The 16739-nt window shown below is 33.2% G+C and overlaps 1 protein-coding gene across 2 annotated transcripts; it reads left to right on the top strand.

Moving 5' to 3' along the window:
- Nucleotides 1-7087: 7087 nt before the first annotated feature.
- Nucleotides 7088-16332, top strand: LOC134699934 (zinc finger protein 64-like). 2 transcript variants are annotated; one of them, XM_063561334.1, is made up of 3 exons: nt 7088-7125; nt 11503-13627; nt 14060-16332. In XM_063561334.1, the coding sequence occupies exons 2-3, from the start codon at nt 11522-11524 to the stop codon at nt 14741-14743; spliced, it is 2790 nt and encodes a 929-aa protein (XP_063417404.1). In that variant the 5' UTR covers nt 7088-7125; nt 11503-11521; the 3' UTR covers nt 14744-16332. The 2 variants fall into 2 exon arrangements, with proteins under 2 accessions (XP_063417404.1, XP_063417403.1); XM_063561333.1 differs by having other exon boundaries at nt 7088-7188.
- The last annotated feature ends 407 nt before the right edge of the window (nt 16333-16739 follow it).

The raw sequence follows: 16739 nt of genomic DNA, 5'->3' as shown, positions 1-16739 counted from the left end.
CACTGAGATAATGTATTACTTGAATGAACGCAACTTAGGCCGTGTTCACACCAAACGCCGTGTAGAGTAAACATGTTTACAATTAGTTTAGTGTAGTGTACACTGGTTTCACATTACATTTGTTCACATCTATACACCTTGTTTAGCTACCTGTACATAAGATTCGTTCTCATTTGTAAACTATATGTCATTTAAATGTTCATTACGTAGAACTGAATTCAAAATGTTTGGAAAAATTTTCTAGCGGTAAGGGAACAACCATTTGACTTCTAAAGGGGTGGGGGTCGGAATGGAAATATTCCGATCCCCAATTTGATAAAAAAAAAAAATGGTCTTACAGATGAAAAAAAGAAATATTCTGCATCAAGAATTTCCCCATACATTAAAGTGTTAAATATTCAAAAAAAAAGAAGAATTTGATCACCAGCATCGCAAAAAAAAAGGGAATAAAAACGTACGCGCGAAAAAAAATCTGACTCAGATAAAAAAAAATAAAATAACCCTCCCCCTAAGTGGTTGCTACTTTATGAAAGCCATTTTTATAATTTGCAGTAGTTTGAATATACTAGAGATGTCTCGATAACGCATTAGAAAACGTTAGCTGCAACAGCGTGCTTACAGCCGAAAAAAAAGGATTGAGATATTAGAGATCACTACATTTGTACCTTTTCTGTTCATTTAAAATGGTATTTCTTCTCCAAGGAGTATTTGGTAAAGGAATAGGGTAACGTGTTTTTAAAATTTATTTTACGTGTTATTTAACGGAACTGAGATACTAGACAAACATATCATTTATCTCACATTTTTTTAGTCATGCATTTATGCGTGATTCGTTTTTTGAGTAAAGACAAGTGCCGAATATTTCTGTGTACGTCAAGTCGATTCGGGAAGACCTTTTCAAATGAATTAGGCAGCAACTATTTACTTCATTTTTTGTGGAGGGGGAGGGGGTGTGGGCTATTGATTTTTTTCAGGAAAAAAATTGTTGACAAGACGAAATCAATTTAAGCATTACACATAGTGGCAGCTGTGGGTGAAACAAGCAATTTTTTTTTTTCAGGGCCAAAAATGGAAACATTTTTTTGTTTGCTTCCAAAACAAAATCCATAGCTCACCACCCAACCCCCTTGCCTTTATGTTTTATACTCAACTATAATAGCCCCCCCCCCCCACCACCACCACCGAAAATCAATTGGTTGCTGCCTTATGGGTTCGGCAATGTGATTAGGGGTTAATAAAGTACTTTTTTTTTAACAAAAATTTGGACAACTAATAATTATCAAAAATATCAATTTTACTCAAAAATAGTTTCCTCCTTAAATATATACACGATAAAACTAATGTCCTAAATGCCTAGTTTTGTGTACACTTAACCTACACAAGGCCTACATCGACTATCGACTGTATGTAGGTAAAACATGATTAACACTACATGTAAACATTGAGTTTTATCAATGGGAACGCAATTGTGTTTAGTTTACGTGTGAGTTACACTAACACAACACCAAATTTAGGTCAATGTGAACACGGCCTTAGTTACATACACGTATGTTGTTACAATCAGCGGCCAAATACAAATAATACTCTGATATTCGTGGATTTCTATTAGTTTTTAAATAGATTAATGCATGTCATATGGTATCTTGTCAGTGAAAGTTGTCTTTTTTTGCAATAATATCACTTCTTCTAATTTTCATACGGATTGATGCTTGAATTTGTTGAATTTAACCAAATGATAATAGGAATAATTATAACAAACTACATTCGAACTTTTTCGAAATAAGAAATATAGTTGCATGTGAAATACTGGAATATTTTCATCACGAGTAAAACGAGTAAGGATTACAAGATAAGAACTACCGTAAGTAAGAATGAATTGGCAATGTTGAAAATCTTGAATCAGTATTTCAGTCTAAAACTTAAAAGGGTCATTAGCTGTCGATCATGCTCACCGATTTGACTCAAATTCTCATTTTCGACTTAAATATATATACTAAAAAGTACATCCAAATTAAAAAAAAACCCATAAATTGCATCAGCCTGTCTATGTGTCCACTCGTCTGTCTGTATTTTCCACATTTTTTTTAAAATAGTCCTCTTGTCGGTTTACATTCTCAAAAGGATATGTGTTCTATTTCTAAAAGTCCGTTTACATTTTCATCGGTCTGTCTGTGTGTCTACTTGTCTGTCTGCATGTTTAACAGTCTTGAGTACATATTCACCGGTCATTCAATGTCTACTATAATGTCTACAGGACCACCCATTTGTCTCCGTGTTGACTAATCTATCTACATGTTTACAAGTCAGTGTAAGTTTGCACACAAGTTCTACATTTACAAGTATTTTTTTTACCTGGCAACTTACAACTTACTTTTATTATTTTAATTTTTCACAAGGTGTATACTCCATACTAATACCATAATCCTTTGAACTGTCAGAAAGTTTCCATGCCACATCTTCTTATATCTGTTGGGGGTGAGGGAGGGGGTATATATAGGAAGGGTCCTGATTCAGAAAACCCTGGCTTAAAAACACGAAATTCCGCGGTCCCGAATTTTAAAAAAAAATCATCCTGACGCCACGAAATTCGAAAAAGAAAATTCCCGGATCCCGAAAGGGTAAATCCCGAAAACACGAGCTTAAGAACACCCGAAATATATATCAAATAAATATTGATATGGTGAAGGTTTGGTAAACTAATAAAAACAGTTACTTTTCTTTTTTTTTTGGTTGATAAATATTTATAAAATAACGTTATATTTCAAGGGAGAGAAAATTAGCTTCTCGTCCTATAAGGGGGGGAAATTGGCCTGATACTGGTTTTCCCGCAATCTCACTGAGGGGGGGGGGGGAGTTGGATCATGCCAAATTTTTTTTCCGGAGGGGGGAAATTGGCACGGGGAAAGCATGGCTATAGGACACCGGTACTTTGTAAAGAGAGTGAATGTTAACTTTGGAAAAGTACTACGAACATATGTATTGTCATAAAAGAATTTTTTTTTTCGACATTTAGTTGAAGAAGATAAGTGTAACAATATTTGAGATACATATAATCGTGTAAATACATTTATATATATGAGTCCAAGTGAAAGTAAAAATATGTAAAAAAAAAAAAGGAATAAAAATAAAAACTATTGTGGATCTATTTGTAGGGATGAACTTATATAAAAAAATGTATATGAAATTATTTCTAAAATCATTCTAATGATTCATGTATGTGCATAAGAATGAAATGTCAGAAGTATGCTGTAAAAACGAATAAAGATAAAAATCTTAGAGCATACAGATTTGGAATAATAGCCACTGCCTTTGAATTATTACTTTGTCTAGCAAAAACTTTTGCCGGAAAATGTATGAAAGGGATTCGTTGAACCATTTGAATGAACTAATTTCATTTTCACAGGCTACTATATATTTCATGCACTTTAGGTACAAATAACACAGAAATTAACAACTACAGATCACCGTACGGCCTTCAACAGTGAGCAAAGTCTATACCGCATAGTCGGCTATGAAAAGCCACGAAATGAAAACTGCAAAACAATTCAAACGAGGAAAATAACGGTCTAATTCATGTATAAAACTATGAATGAAAAGCAAATATAATAAATACGCAACACAGCAATCATGTCTTCTAGATCTTCCGGAATGAAAATGATATTTATGAGTGCATGTTCGGTTCTTGTCTCTGATGACTTTAATACAAATATAATGTGTTCTATGATTATGAAGCACATGTTTCTATACACATTGTTTGTTCTTTATTGTATTTTTATCTTTTGCTTCTTTACTAGGAAATGCATTTTTTCTGTGTAAGTAAATCACGGGTTTTCTTCCCATATAAAATAAGATGATGTATTGATCAACTATCCTCATACATCTTTTCGACTGCACATTGCTCGCCAAGATATTTTACAGCTTTCAATCTTAATTCCTTCTGACCAAAAAAATTATGTATAACTATACTATAGAATTATGTTTGTTTACGTAGTCTGTCGATTTATATTTTGTGAATATCAATGCAGAAAACGAGAACCCTTATAAATGAAGCGCTTATGTGCAGCTTAACTCTTAATATAAGTAAGTTTCTCTTATTAAAGTTGAAAAACAAAACAATAAATATGGACGAGATGCAAGGACTATTTTGTAAAAAAAAATCTTGTGAAATTAGTTTAAAATTGCTAGAACGTTAACGTTATAGAAAACCATTTTAACGTTACGTGCAAATGGCTAAAATACCATTGTACCTTAGTCTTTTCTGACGCCCTGGAAAATCCTACAAGCAGAGTTACAAGTCTAATGGTTATCATTCTATGAACTACACTAGTAAGTGATAATTCTACAGTAATTTCGTAAATTTCTGAGACAGGGCCATTTTTAACCCTTCGTGGCCATACTCCTTTGTTAAATTGTATATTGAGAGGGGATAGAACCTCGGGAATTCGGGTTTTTTAAGCCCGGGATTTGGGATCAGGACCCCTCCTACCATCCCTCTATATTCCTGATACTTAAAACGAATTACGTGGTGATATTTAAAAAAATAGCTCGTTGTCGAAAAAAACACCTTACGGTGCATGTTGTGCATGAAAAGGAGGTAACTGAAAGACTTATCGGAAACAACGACAAAAACAGTTTCATAATAAATTCATGGAATTCATGCAACCCCGTATTATACGGACGATTCAGGAGAAGATTAGTACATTTTAAAAGCAAGCAACTTCAAAATTTTCAAGATCGGATTATAATAATTTTATTTAATGGTTGTATTTCGACAAGTTACGTGTCAAGAAAATTTTTAATATAATTCAATTCAAATTAATCAAGGGTAAATATGGTTTTATTTACTTGCAGAGTGTCGGATATATTTGTATTACTAGGGTTGAATCAAGATATGAAAAATTTACAATATCAGATGATATGCACCATGCAATTTTAGCAGCCTGTGATTAAAACTTTGATAGTAATCTATTTATTGAAAACCGTATACATTTCCACAACTTGAGGTAAATAAATTTATGGTGAATAGTCATCACAAAATTAAAGGAGACAGATTTGGAATCAACCAACTACATAAAAAAAAAGCAAATGAAACTTGCAAATTGAATAGATGAACGTCAAAAGTTTCAGAAAACTCTCGTTGACGTCGTGGTGTTGTAACGTCGTGTTGTAGGAACATCGTGCACAACGTTACTGTAGTCAAAAATTTGAAATCGCTTCTAGAATACAGTCAGTTCTAGACTGATCGTACAGTAATTTATTTTGGGTTCCTCAAGGAAAACATATGTTTTTTTTATGGAAAATACAAATATTCAGCTTAAATACGAAAAGAATATCGAAACAGTATAAATTTAACTGTAAACTGATGCATATATTTTCAATGAAAGATTATTTGAAAATGTACTACGAGAGCAACATTGTCAATCGATTTCACTTTTTTCTTTCAAGTTGATGTAATGCACACGTATATTTTATTTTCTAATGCATGTTTTTGTTGCAGTTACTCATATTTATGATGCTATACATAACTTGAAGATGTTCAAAGCACTATATAGATATAGGAGTAAACAAATGATGAGAAAAGTCACCGTAGGCAAAACTGTCCTATTAGCCAGTTTGAAATCATCGCTTCGAAAATCGCGACTTCCGGATAGCGTACAGAATAGTATTAACACTGTGGAATAATGTACCATTTATTACTACCGGTCCAGACCCACGTATATGGAACTGTTGTTTTTATCACGTATACATACGCATGCATGGTGACCTAAAGTTGTTAATATCTGTGGCATTTCGTCTCTTGTGGATAGTTGTCTCGTTGGCAATCATACCACATCTTCTTTTTATGAATATGCACTACTTGACATGTTTTAAATATATGATATGAACATACAGACACTCAGAAACAGATGATTAGGGACTGTACGTAGAGGCAATTTTAAGGGGACAGGGTGCCCGCCCCCTTTTTAAGAAAAATGTGACTGATTGCATATAGAAACACTGAGACATGGCTGGAACGGGTTCCCCTTTTGTGCAGTCAGTCCCCCTTTTGAAAGGTCAGGAGCTGCCACTGGCATGAAACGAATTTCGCTCACCCTTCCAAAACACATGAAATCGCGCGCCCCCAGTTATTTATGAGGTTCGTGTTGTTCATTCTTTGGTTTTCTTTGATATGTTTTGTGTACTGAAGTTTGTCTTACAATTTCATATGATCCGTTCATCATATTTCAACTCTTTAAAGTTCAATAGTCTATCCTAAATTAAAGTAAAGTTATCTGGTTCACACATCAACAAAAGATGGAACTATACATCACTTAAATTACAAAAGAGTACATTTCTATTAAGTTCTAACACTTTACATTGAATGAGGAAATGGAACTCATCTTCATTCCATCCTTGCAAATTGGACCGTGGCAAATTTTCTGTTCTAAAGATGTTTTAGTATATCTACCAACTTCTATTAGTAATTTGCTTTTACTAATTCTGATTTTTACCATTTTAGAAATAACACTTTTGTTAAGGTCCAGTAGATGGGTTCTAATTACATGTCCCCATTCAAATGTATTGATCGTCCAAAAAAAGGGGGGTTCCAACCCCGGAACCCCCCCCCCCCCCACACACACACCCTCTGGATCCGCGCCTGATGGATATGATCCATATTGATGAAATCATTCACACGAGAAAGTTCTAAAAGGGGGATAGTCGTTACTTTCATATATGGCATTACCAATCTTCTAAGCAAAACTCTTCCTGAATGTTTTATTGATTTTAATGAAATGTATGTCGTGAAAGGTAAGGGAGAGAGAAAATGGAGGGAGAAGGGAGAGAGGGGGCGTGAGAAAGGAGAAGTGGAGCGGGAGCAGGGAGAAACTGACCCCCTGTCCAGCCCCTAATCTGTATTAAAGTCTAAAAAAAGAGCTTGTTTCCAGTATTTTATCATGTTTATTTAGTGTTGAACCAGGCAGGTATGTATATCATAATGTGAAATGTAAGTTACATGTGTCTCTGGTAATATAAAAATTAAGTCTCTGGTCGAACCTTTTATTTTCTAATTCAATCCGGATAATTTACGTCGTCTCTACCTGTATTGGCTTTATATTAGGATAGCTATTTCCTGTTTTTGAAAAGGTGAAGATTTCGTCAATCAGTTGAGTTTGTACCAAACTCCTCAGTTATTTTGCAGTTTTAGTGGTAAATTAAGTTGTCATAGTCACATATTTTTATATATAAAAAAGTCCTGACTTGATATGCAGAGAAAAGAAGCAGACACAGTTCGGAATGGTGTGTCAACGTATATTTGTTCCACCTAACAGAAGTTCCAGTGGAAACTTTATTATAAACAATGTCATAATACCTGTACCTGTCGGAACAAATATTCTATACTATTTATTCCGTTAGGAACATCTACTGTAATATTTATTCCTTAGGAAATAATATTCCAGAATAGTTTTTCCATTTGGAACTTATATTATGAAGGAACTTCTATTCCGTGACAGGTGTACACCTGTCCTGTACACAGGGTCACAGCCCACACTGGCAAATTTGCATCTTGATTTTTGCAGTCTGTTAGTTTTATCATGTACTAAAACACAAATAATGTATTTATCCATCTCAATAGACATGATAGTGCTCAGTCAAGACAAAAGCCTTTCTAGGATATGAAATAAAACTAAATATGTACCATCCCAGTCGAATCCGGGTCCATTCGCCCTGATTCACATTCGCCATAATACGTGTTCGCCCTGATACCTGTTCGCCCAGGGTCCATTCGCCCAGATTTTTATTTTTTTCTGTTTGTTGTCCAGTCGCATAATTTTAAGTATTTGAACAAAATATGTTAAAGTTTGTTAACAAATTGACAGAATATTTATATTGCCGCAATCATTTTATCATTTTCTCTTTGATTTACAGAGTAGAATTGGTATACAATGTATTTCTCTCTATTGATATTTGTTAACAAAATAATTGTATTCAGTCAATCATGAATGTATGCAGTATAACTGAGACTAGGACTGTCTCCGAGTATAATAATGAGCTTGTAAATCCGTTTCATGATTTACAGTTCGTACATTCTTGTGTTTATTAATTTCAAGCTGAATATTTTATCAAAACAAAACGTTTGATTTTTATTAATAATCCATCAAAAGACAAGTATCAAAATAATCAGTGATCCAAATTATTTTGTCATTGAACAGTTAACGATCCTAAACAAGCCATAAACTTTTAAATATTTCCATGTTTCGATAAATTTCAAGAATATATACCATAGAAATATCTGAATAAGTTTTTTCAACTTCAATGCCCTGAATATCAATATTTTTTAGTAGGGCGAACGGACTCTCTGGGCGAACGACCTCAGGGCGAACGTACTCAGGGCGAACATGTTATTAGGGCGAACGTTCCCGATACCATCCCAGTCAATAGAAAAATAATAGAGCTCTGTCAAAACAAAAGCCTTTCTATAATGTGAAATAAAACTAAATATGTCCCATCCTGGTCAATAGACAAATGATAAAGCTCAGTCAAGACAAAAGCCTTTCTAAGATATGCGATAAAACTAAATATGTACCATCCCAGTCAATAGACAAATGATAAAGCTTAGTTAAGACAAAAGCCTTTCTAAGATATGCGATAAAACTAAATATGTACCATCCCAGTCAATAGACAAATGATAGAGCTCTGTGCGTCAAGACAAAAACCTTTCTAAGATACGAAATAAAACTAAATATGTACCATCCCAGTCAAAAGACAAATGATAAAGCTCAGTCAAGACAAAATCCTTTCTAAAATATGAAATAAAACTAAAAATCTACCATCCCAGTCAATAGACAAATGATAGAGCTCTGTGCGTCAAGACAAAAACCTTTCTAAGATAGGAAATAAAACTTAATATGTATGAACCATCCTGGTCAATAAACAAATGATAGAGCTCTGTCAAGACAAAAACCTTTCTAGGATACGAAATAAAACTAAATATGTATGAACCATCCTGGTCAATAAACAAATGATAGAGCTCTGTCAAGACAAAAGCCTTTCTAAGATATGAAATAAAACTAAATATGTACCATCCCAGTCAAAAGACAAATGATAGAGCTCTGTGCGTCAAGAGAAAACCCTTTCTAGGATCAGAGTTGGCAAAAAACGGGGTTTTATGAGTATTGCCCAGCCCAGTGGGAAATACTGGGAAAACCCGGGTTTTACTGGGTTTTAGTGGGTAATACTGGGCAATACTGGGTTATATAAAATACTAGTCTGAATTTTTATAGAGGATTCAGTGATCAAACACAAATTTTATACATTTAAGATATATATAACCTTTTTTGATTTGTCTGGATTGGTAAAACTGAAAATCATAAAGCAAAAAACTTTGATTAAATAAATATAACTCCTATTACATGTATTAAGAATTAACAATTACATGTAAGAAAAATTACATTCAAATAATGTATATATGTACTGTCACTTAAATTAGTAAGTAATTATTCTGATTAGAATGCAGATTTGTTTATGTAACAATAATCAGCCCTTTCAATTTTATAAGTGTTAATGGCATGACCCCTTAGGGTGTTTATTTAGCAATATGACAAATGTATGAATGTATAACATTTAAATTAACAAATTCACTTAAACATTGCAATATTTTTTTTTCAAAGTATGGATTAGCAAAACAATGCTTGGTAATTAACATGGTTTTCTTAAATATGCAAATCTTGTATTCCAGCTACATAGAAGGGAATGAAATTGAATGTTTCATTCTTTTAGAAATGACTGTCAATGGTTATCTGTATAAAAAGTATATATTTAGCTGTAATACTATGAAACTACACCAAGACTTTACTATTTTATATTAAAATAAGCTTAAAAAATCATATTGCCCAGTTATGCCCAGTATTCCCAATTTCTGGGAGTATTGCCCAGCCCGGGAAAACCCGGGTTTTCCCACCCTGGAATTCCCGGGCGGGTAATACTTTGCCAACCCCGTCTAGGATATGAAATAAAACTAAATATCATGAATATAAACCATCCTGGTCAATAGATAAAAGATAGAGCTCAGTCAAGACAAAACCTTTCTAAGATATGAAATAAAACTAAATATGAACCATCCTAGTCAATAAACGAATGATAAAGCTCAGTCAAGACAAAAGCCTTTCTAAGATATGAAATAAAACTAAATATAAACCATCCTGGTCAATAAACAAATGATCAAGCTCAGTCCAGACAAAAGCCTTTCTAAGATATGAAATAAAACTAAATATGAACCATCCTGGTCAATAAACAAATGATCAAGCTCAGTCCAGACAAAAGCCTTTCTAAGATATGAAATAAAACTAAATATGAACCATCCTGGTCAATAAACAAATGATCAAGCTCAGTCCAGACAAAAGCCTTTCTAAGATATGAAATAAAACTAAATATGAACCATCCTGGTCAATAAACAAATGATCAAGCTCAGTCCAGACAAAAGCCTTTCTAAGATGTGAAATAAAACTAAATATGAACCATCCTGGTCAATAAACAAATGATCAAGCTCAGTCAAGACAAAAAACCTTTCTAAGATATGAAATAAAACTAAATATGAACCATCCTGGTCAATAGACAAATGATAGAGCTCTGTCAAGACAAAAGCCTTTCTAAGATATGAAATAAAACTAAATATGAACCATCCTGGTCAATAAACAAATGATCAAGCTCAGTCCAGACAAAAGCCTTTCTAAGATATGAAATAAAACTAAATATGAACCATCCTGGTCAATAAACAAATGATCAAGCTCAGTCCAGACAAAAGCCTTTCTAAGATATGAAATAAAACTAAATATGAACCATCCTGGTCAATAAACAAATGATCAAGCTCAGTCAAGACAAAAAACCTTTCTAAGATATGAAATAAAACTAAATATGAACCATCCTGGTCAATAAACAAATGATAGAGCTCTGTCAAGACAAAAGCCTTTCTAAGATATGAAATAAAACTAAATATGAACCATTCTGGTCAATAAACAAATGATCAAGCTCAGTCCAGACAAAAGCCTTTCTAAGATATGAAATAAAACTAAATATGAACCATCCTGGTCAATAAACAAATGATCAAGCTCAGTCCAGACAAAAGCCTTTCTAAGATACGAAATAAAACTAAATATGTACGCTTATATAGGACAGAGAAACACACGAATAATCACATGCAAAGCTCTGATTCCTTTCACGAATTTGGCTATACTTTTTGGACCTTTTGGATTATAGCTCTTCATCTTTTATACATTGTGTATATGCTTTGGATTTCAAATATTTTGGCCACGAGCATCACTGAAGAGACATGTATTGTCGAAATGCGCATCTGGTGCAACAAAATTGGTACCGTTGATTTTATTACAAAAGGTACCAGGTTTATAAGTAAATACGCCAGATGAGCATTCTGTCCACACAAGTTACCATGGTTACTAACCAGTGACATGTTAAACATGATAACAATTACAAAGACCAAATCTCTCTTTTACTTTATCTTTTTAGACAGCTGTCAATTAAGAAAATGGGAAAGACAACAGATGGAGAAACATCAATAAAGAAAGAAACCATGGAAACCGAGGACACAGAAACTGGTACCCGGAAAAGTCAAAGGTTGAGACTTAAACCAGTACAGAGACACACAAAAACAATCAAGGAGAAGAAAAACTTAAAGAACTGTAATAAGAATTTAAAATCTTTACAAGTATATCTGAAAAACAAGAAGAAAAAAAAAAAGGAAAATTCTAACATAGAGAAGAAAGCCGATAGTGATGCTCCTATCATATCAAATAAAGGTGATGTGAAGATCAAATCTGACACGACATGTAAACTTTGCAATTTTAATCTTAAAACTGAACACAAATTTCATTATCACATGAAAACTCAACATAAACATGATAAAGAGACGTCTCTGAAGCGTGTACAAGGGTCTATAAAATGCAAGAAAACAAAAAAGAAACCAGTACAGAAAGCTAAAAGTTATACTACAAGTGCAATTATAAAGGACGTTGAGATAAAATCAGAGAAGGAAATCGAAACACAAACTGATAATTCAGACGATGGGTCTCTTGATTCAACAAAGTCTGTAAAATGTAAACTCTGTCAGAAAGGTTACAAAAAACTAAATGGTTTGAGTCAGCATCTAAGATTGACTCATAAAACATATTGCATTCACTGTGAAGAAAATATGTCCTCAGTTGATGAGTTAAAAGAACATCTCAACAAGACTCATAATATTTTTGCATCTGAGGATGGTTCATTTAAATATGGCTGTAAAATTTGCGGAAAAACATTTCCAAATGGCCACAAGTTGAAAGCTCATGAATACGTTCACAACATTCATCCACCATTGAAATGCAGTATCTGTCATCAGATTCTGAAATCGGAAAAAACTTTAAGTTATCACATGAAAACAAAACATAATGATGCATATCAGAAAAATGTTTCATGCGAATATTGTGGAAAGTTATTCTGGTGTAAGTCTGAATTGGATAAACATTCACGTGTCCATACAAACGAACGACCATATTTATGTCATATTTGTAGCAGTTCTTTCAAGACGGCAGGGAATTTAAGAAATCATCAAAGGGCTATTCATGAAAATCATTTTTGGATTTGTGACGTATGTGGACAAAAATTTAAATCCAAACCTCGTTTTCAGGAACATTTGTATAAGGAAAAGCATGGAAAAGAAGGGAAACCCATCCAATATAAAGAATTCCCTTGTAATGAATGTGGAAAAATATTCCCACGTAAAATTGACTTTCAAATTCATTTCCGCATTCATTCTGGAGCTAAACCTTACAAATGTCTTGAATGTGGTCGATCTTTCCGTTGTCATAACCATCTGACACAACACAAAGTTACCCATACTGGTGAAAAACCCTTTAAATGTAAATTCTGTGGGAAAGGTTTTAGTCAGTATGCCAATGTTAATTGTCACATGAAAAAACAGTGCAAGTTCAAAGGTCAAGAAAATAAAAATCTTTCAACCTTTAAGGAAGATGCCACTCAAATTTTTGATCATAGTTTAATGTTGAATGAGAGTTCAATTCGTTTAGTAGCACCACCAGGCGTGAACAAAATTAAACAGGAGAAAAAACCAAAAGCAAAAGAACCAAACAAACCTGAAAACACGAGTTGGAAAGTTAAGCATGTATCAGCCGACATCGAAGGACCAGAAGAAATACACATCAATCATAAAGGAACACAATCAGACTTTTCTCTTAAGACGGAAAATGAAGAAGAAGTTAAATCAGATAAAATTGTACATTTTCTAGTTGATAACATTGTTGAAGATATGCTGAATGATGTACGTAATAATGCTGTGAAGAAGCAAGATGGCAGCCATGATGGTAGCGAAAAAATCGTCAAAGTTGTTAGCGCTGTTAAAAATGTCGGAATTCAAGATGGCAATGGAGACATCATCAATGTTGTTGATACTTGTAAAGAAGTCTTGGGTAGTGATCATAAAAACAAAGATGCCAGTGGGGAACGTAGCTGTGGAATTATAAACATACTCAAAGATGACAGCCATAATGATAAACGTGGAGTTGTCGACATTTACAAATATGGCAGCATAAATGATGAATGTGAAATTATTAAAAATGTTGATAAAGAGATACAACAGGTGAGTTGTTTGCCCATATATCATGTATATATTTATATAAATTTCTCTCTTTTCACATTTAGGCCAAAAAATGTACTTTTAACATGTTTAATTTTTTTCTTTTCTTTGTGTTTTCTTAGTTCTTCAACCACACGAACCACGTACCTCTGATATAAATTTAAGAAAACAACAAAATTGTCAACAGCAAATGTTTCCTTGCTTTTTCAATTGGCTTTTAGTTTTGAACATTTTATTAAAGTTGTTGATCATGTTAATTGGTATTGCATATTGGTATACAACATGAACAAATAATAAATGTAATAGTACTGTATTAAAAAAAAATGTTATACTCTTCAAACATTACAACTCTTTTTTCATTTATCTTTGAATTTCAAAAATGTGTTATTTCAGCATATAACCATGTTACATATAACTATCTTTTGTTCATTCTAGTTGCCATCAGATATAGAGGGTGGAATTTTACAACCAGAAGTGTTTACAGCAGAACCCCATGTTTCTGAGGTCTCTAATTTTGAAGACAAATCAAATCTAGCACTTACCGACAACCACCAAATTATGATTCTGAGAAATAATGATATGCAAGAAAGCAAGGTAGTCTTGGCTGAAATCACAGAAAACGGAATGATGCGTTACATACCTGTACCTATAACAGACCAAGACGGAACAACAATGTTTGTTTTAGATCCGGCAAATACTGAGCATTCAAAAACGTATCATAATCAGTATGACCTATTGAAAGGTCACGCAGAAAGGGAGACAATTCATATCTATACACAACAAGGGCTAGCAACTGCATGTTTACCACACGGTGTTGAAACTGTGACTAGACCTCAGGGTCAAGAATCTGTAGGTGAACAGCAAGTTCTTGAATCTGTAGGTGAACAGCAAGTTCTTGAATCCGCAGGTGAACAGCAAGTTCTTGAATCTGTAGGTGGACAGCAAGTTCTTGAATCTGTAGGTGAACAGCAAATTCTTGAATCTGTAGATGGACAACATTGCTTTGAAAATACAACGAATGCAGAAAAAATAGATCAAGACGGGTTTGAGCCAATGGAAGTAACATATTCTTCAATGTACAGTCTGTCAGAAATGAAATCTGCAGAAAATGATATTTAATGCCACACATTGTTGTAAATAATTTAATGATTAGGCTATACAAAATAATACAAGCGTGTCTGCTTACTCTCCCTAACCTTATTTTTAGAGCCTACCCTAACACTCAAATTTTTAAGCCAATTTTGAACAAGCACTGTTAATTTAGATCTAATTTTACGAAGAAATCAACATGGTGTAAACACAGATCAAACTGACCCTTAAATGAAAACTACTTTACCCTTTGCTCAATATTGAAGGGGTAACAGGAGACTTAAGCAAAAATATATTTATATACTTGTTGCTTGTACAATCGTTAATTGCTTAGACTTTAGTTTTATATGATGTGTCTTGTGTACTATTATTTATCTGTTTGTCTTCGTTTTTAGCTATGGCTGCGTCAGTTTATTTTCGATCTATGAGTTCGACTGTTCCTCTAATATCTTTTGACCCTCTTTTAGCTGTACACATCTTTTTGCCCTGGGTTTATCTGTCAATAATAAGTTATGGTACTTTTGTCATTTCAACAAGTACATTAAGCAGTATAGGTTAACTACATCTGTCAATAATAAGTTATGGTACTTTTGTCTGTTCATCACATACATTGAGCAGTATAGGTTAACTACATCTGTCATAAAAAGTTATGGTACTTTTGTCAGTTCATCACATACATTAAGCAGAATAGGTTAACTACATCTGTCAATAATAAGTTATGGTACTTTTGTCAGTTCATCAAATACATTGAGCAGAATAGGTTAACTACATCTGTCAATAATAAGTTATGGTCCTTTTGTCAGTTCATCAAATACATTAAGCAGTATAGGTTAACTACATCTGTCAATAATAAGTTATGGTACTTTTGTCAGTTCATCAAATACATTAAGCAGTATAGGTTAACTACACATGTTGTTTGTAATGGCTGTCAAGTGTTCATGTCTGACTGGGTTCATATGACCTTGACCAATCTCATGGTTCATTGATCAATATTAAGATTTTGTGGTACGATCTGTTTCTTTAGTAATATTATAAATGGAAACACTGTATTTGGTGAGTGGAATGATTACAAGGTCATGAAGGTGGACATATCCGTCTCAAAATGACCTTATTTTCACATATGAACCTTCCATAATGTTAAGTGCAAGTGATTCTAGAAGTAAAACCTTTGTACTCATGATATAACAGATTTTCATAAAAAAATCATTTTAAGAAAAAAGGCAGAACATTTCAGCATGTGTTTTTTTTAAAGATATTTCTCATGCCTTAATAACTTGGTCGTAAGGATTTACCAAAAAAATGTGTTAAAATTTCAATAATACTGTAAATTACAGAATCCAGCATCTGTTAATTATTCAATAATCATTTTTTTTTCTATATTTATATGAGAGAATATAGTTTTATATGACGCTGAAATAATAATAGATGAAATTCATAATTAAGAGGCAGGCCCGTAGCCAGGAATTTCCAAAGGGGGTTCGTTTGACTCACAAACTCGACTTTAACAGTCATAATTCGAACAGAACATCGACTTTAACAGTGCTTATTTGTTTTCAAGGGGGGGTTCGTCCGAACCCCCCGAACCCCCCCTGGCTACGGGTATGAGAGGTATTGTATGATAAGCTATTAACCAATAAATGACTTATTTAATGTATATAAAATGTATATTTTAATTTGATAAATTGTACATGTCAATGTCTTTGTATATTTTTGATTGAATATTTATATTAACTGAATAAAAATGATAAATGTTGGATAGGTTGTCTGATTTGTGGTTTCAAACTTTTAATTTCAAATTAAGATAAGTGTAGTTAAATAAAGGCAACAGTAGCATTCTGCTTTCCGAAAGTCATCAATCGATTGAGAAAAAACAAATCTGGGTTTACAAACTAAAACTGAGGGAAACATATCAAAAATAAGAGGAAAACAACCCAACAAAAAAAAAACGTCAGTGCAACAAAAAAAAAAAAAACGACAATTCAACACGCACAAAAAACGGACTATTAATTTTCCTTTTTTAGACGGC

This window comes from Mytilus trossulus, unplaced genomic scaffold (assembly GCF_036588685.1).
Source record: "Mytilus trossulus isolate FHL-02 unplaced genomic scaffold, PNRI_Mtr1.1.1.hap1 h1tg000103l__unscaffolded, whole genome shotgun sequence".
In the NCBI taxonomy this organism is placed as follows: domain Eukaryota; kingdom Metazoa; phylum Mollusca; class Bivalvia; order Mytilida; family Mytilidae; genus Mytilus; species Mytilus trossulus.
The sequence above is the reverse complement of the archived record's forward strand: the minus strand, read 5'-3'. Positions and strand labels throughout refer to the sequence as shown.

Excerpts from the sequence above, each read along its gene's own strand:
- LOC134699934 (XM_063561334.1), top strand. The coding sequence starts at position 11,522 with ATGGGAAAGACAACAGATGGAGAAACATCAATAAAGAAAGAAACCATG. Across the intron at positions 13,628-14,059 it reads TTGATAAAGAGATACAACAG|TTGCCATCAGATATAGAGGG; the intron begins GTGAGTTGTTTG and ends TGTTCATTCTAG.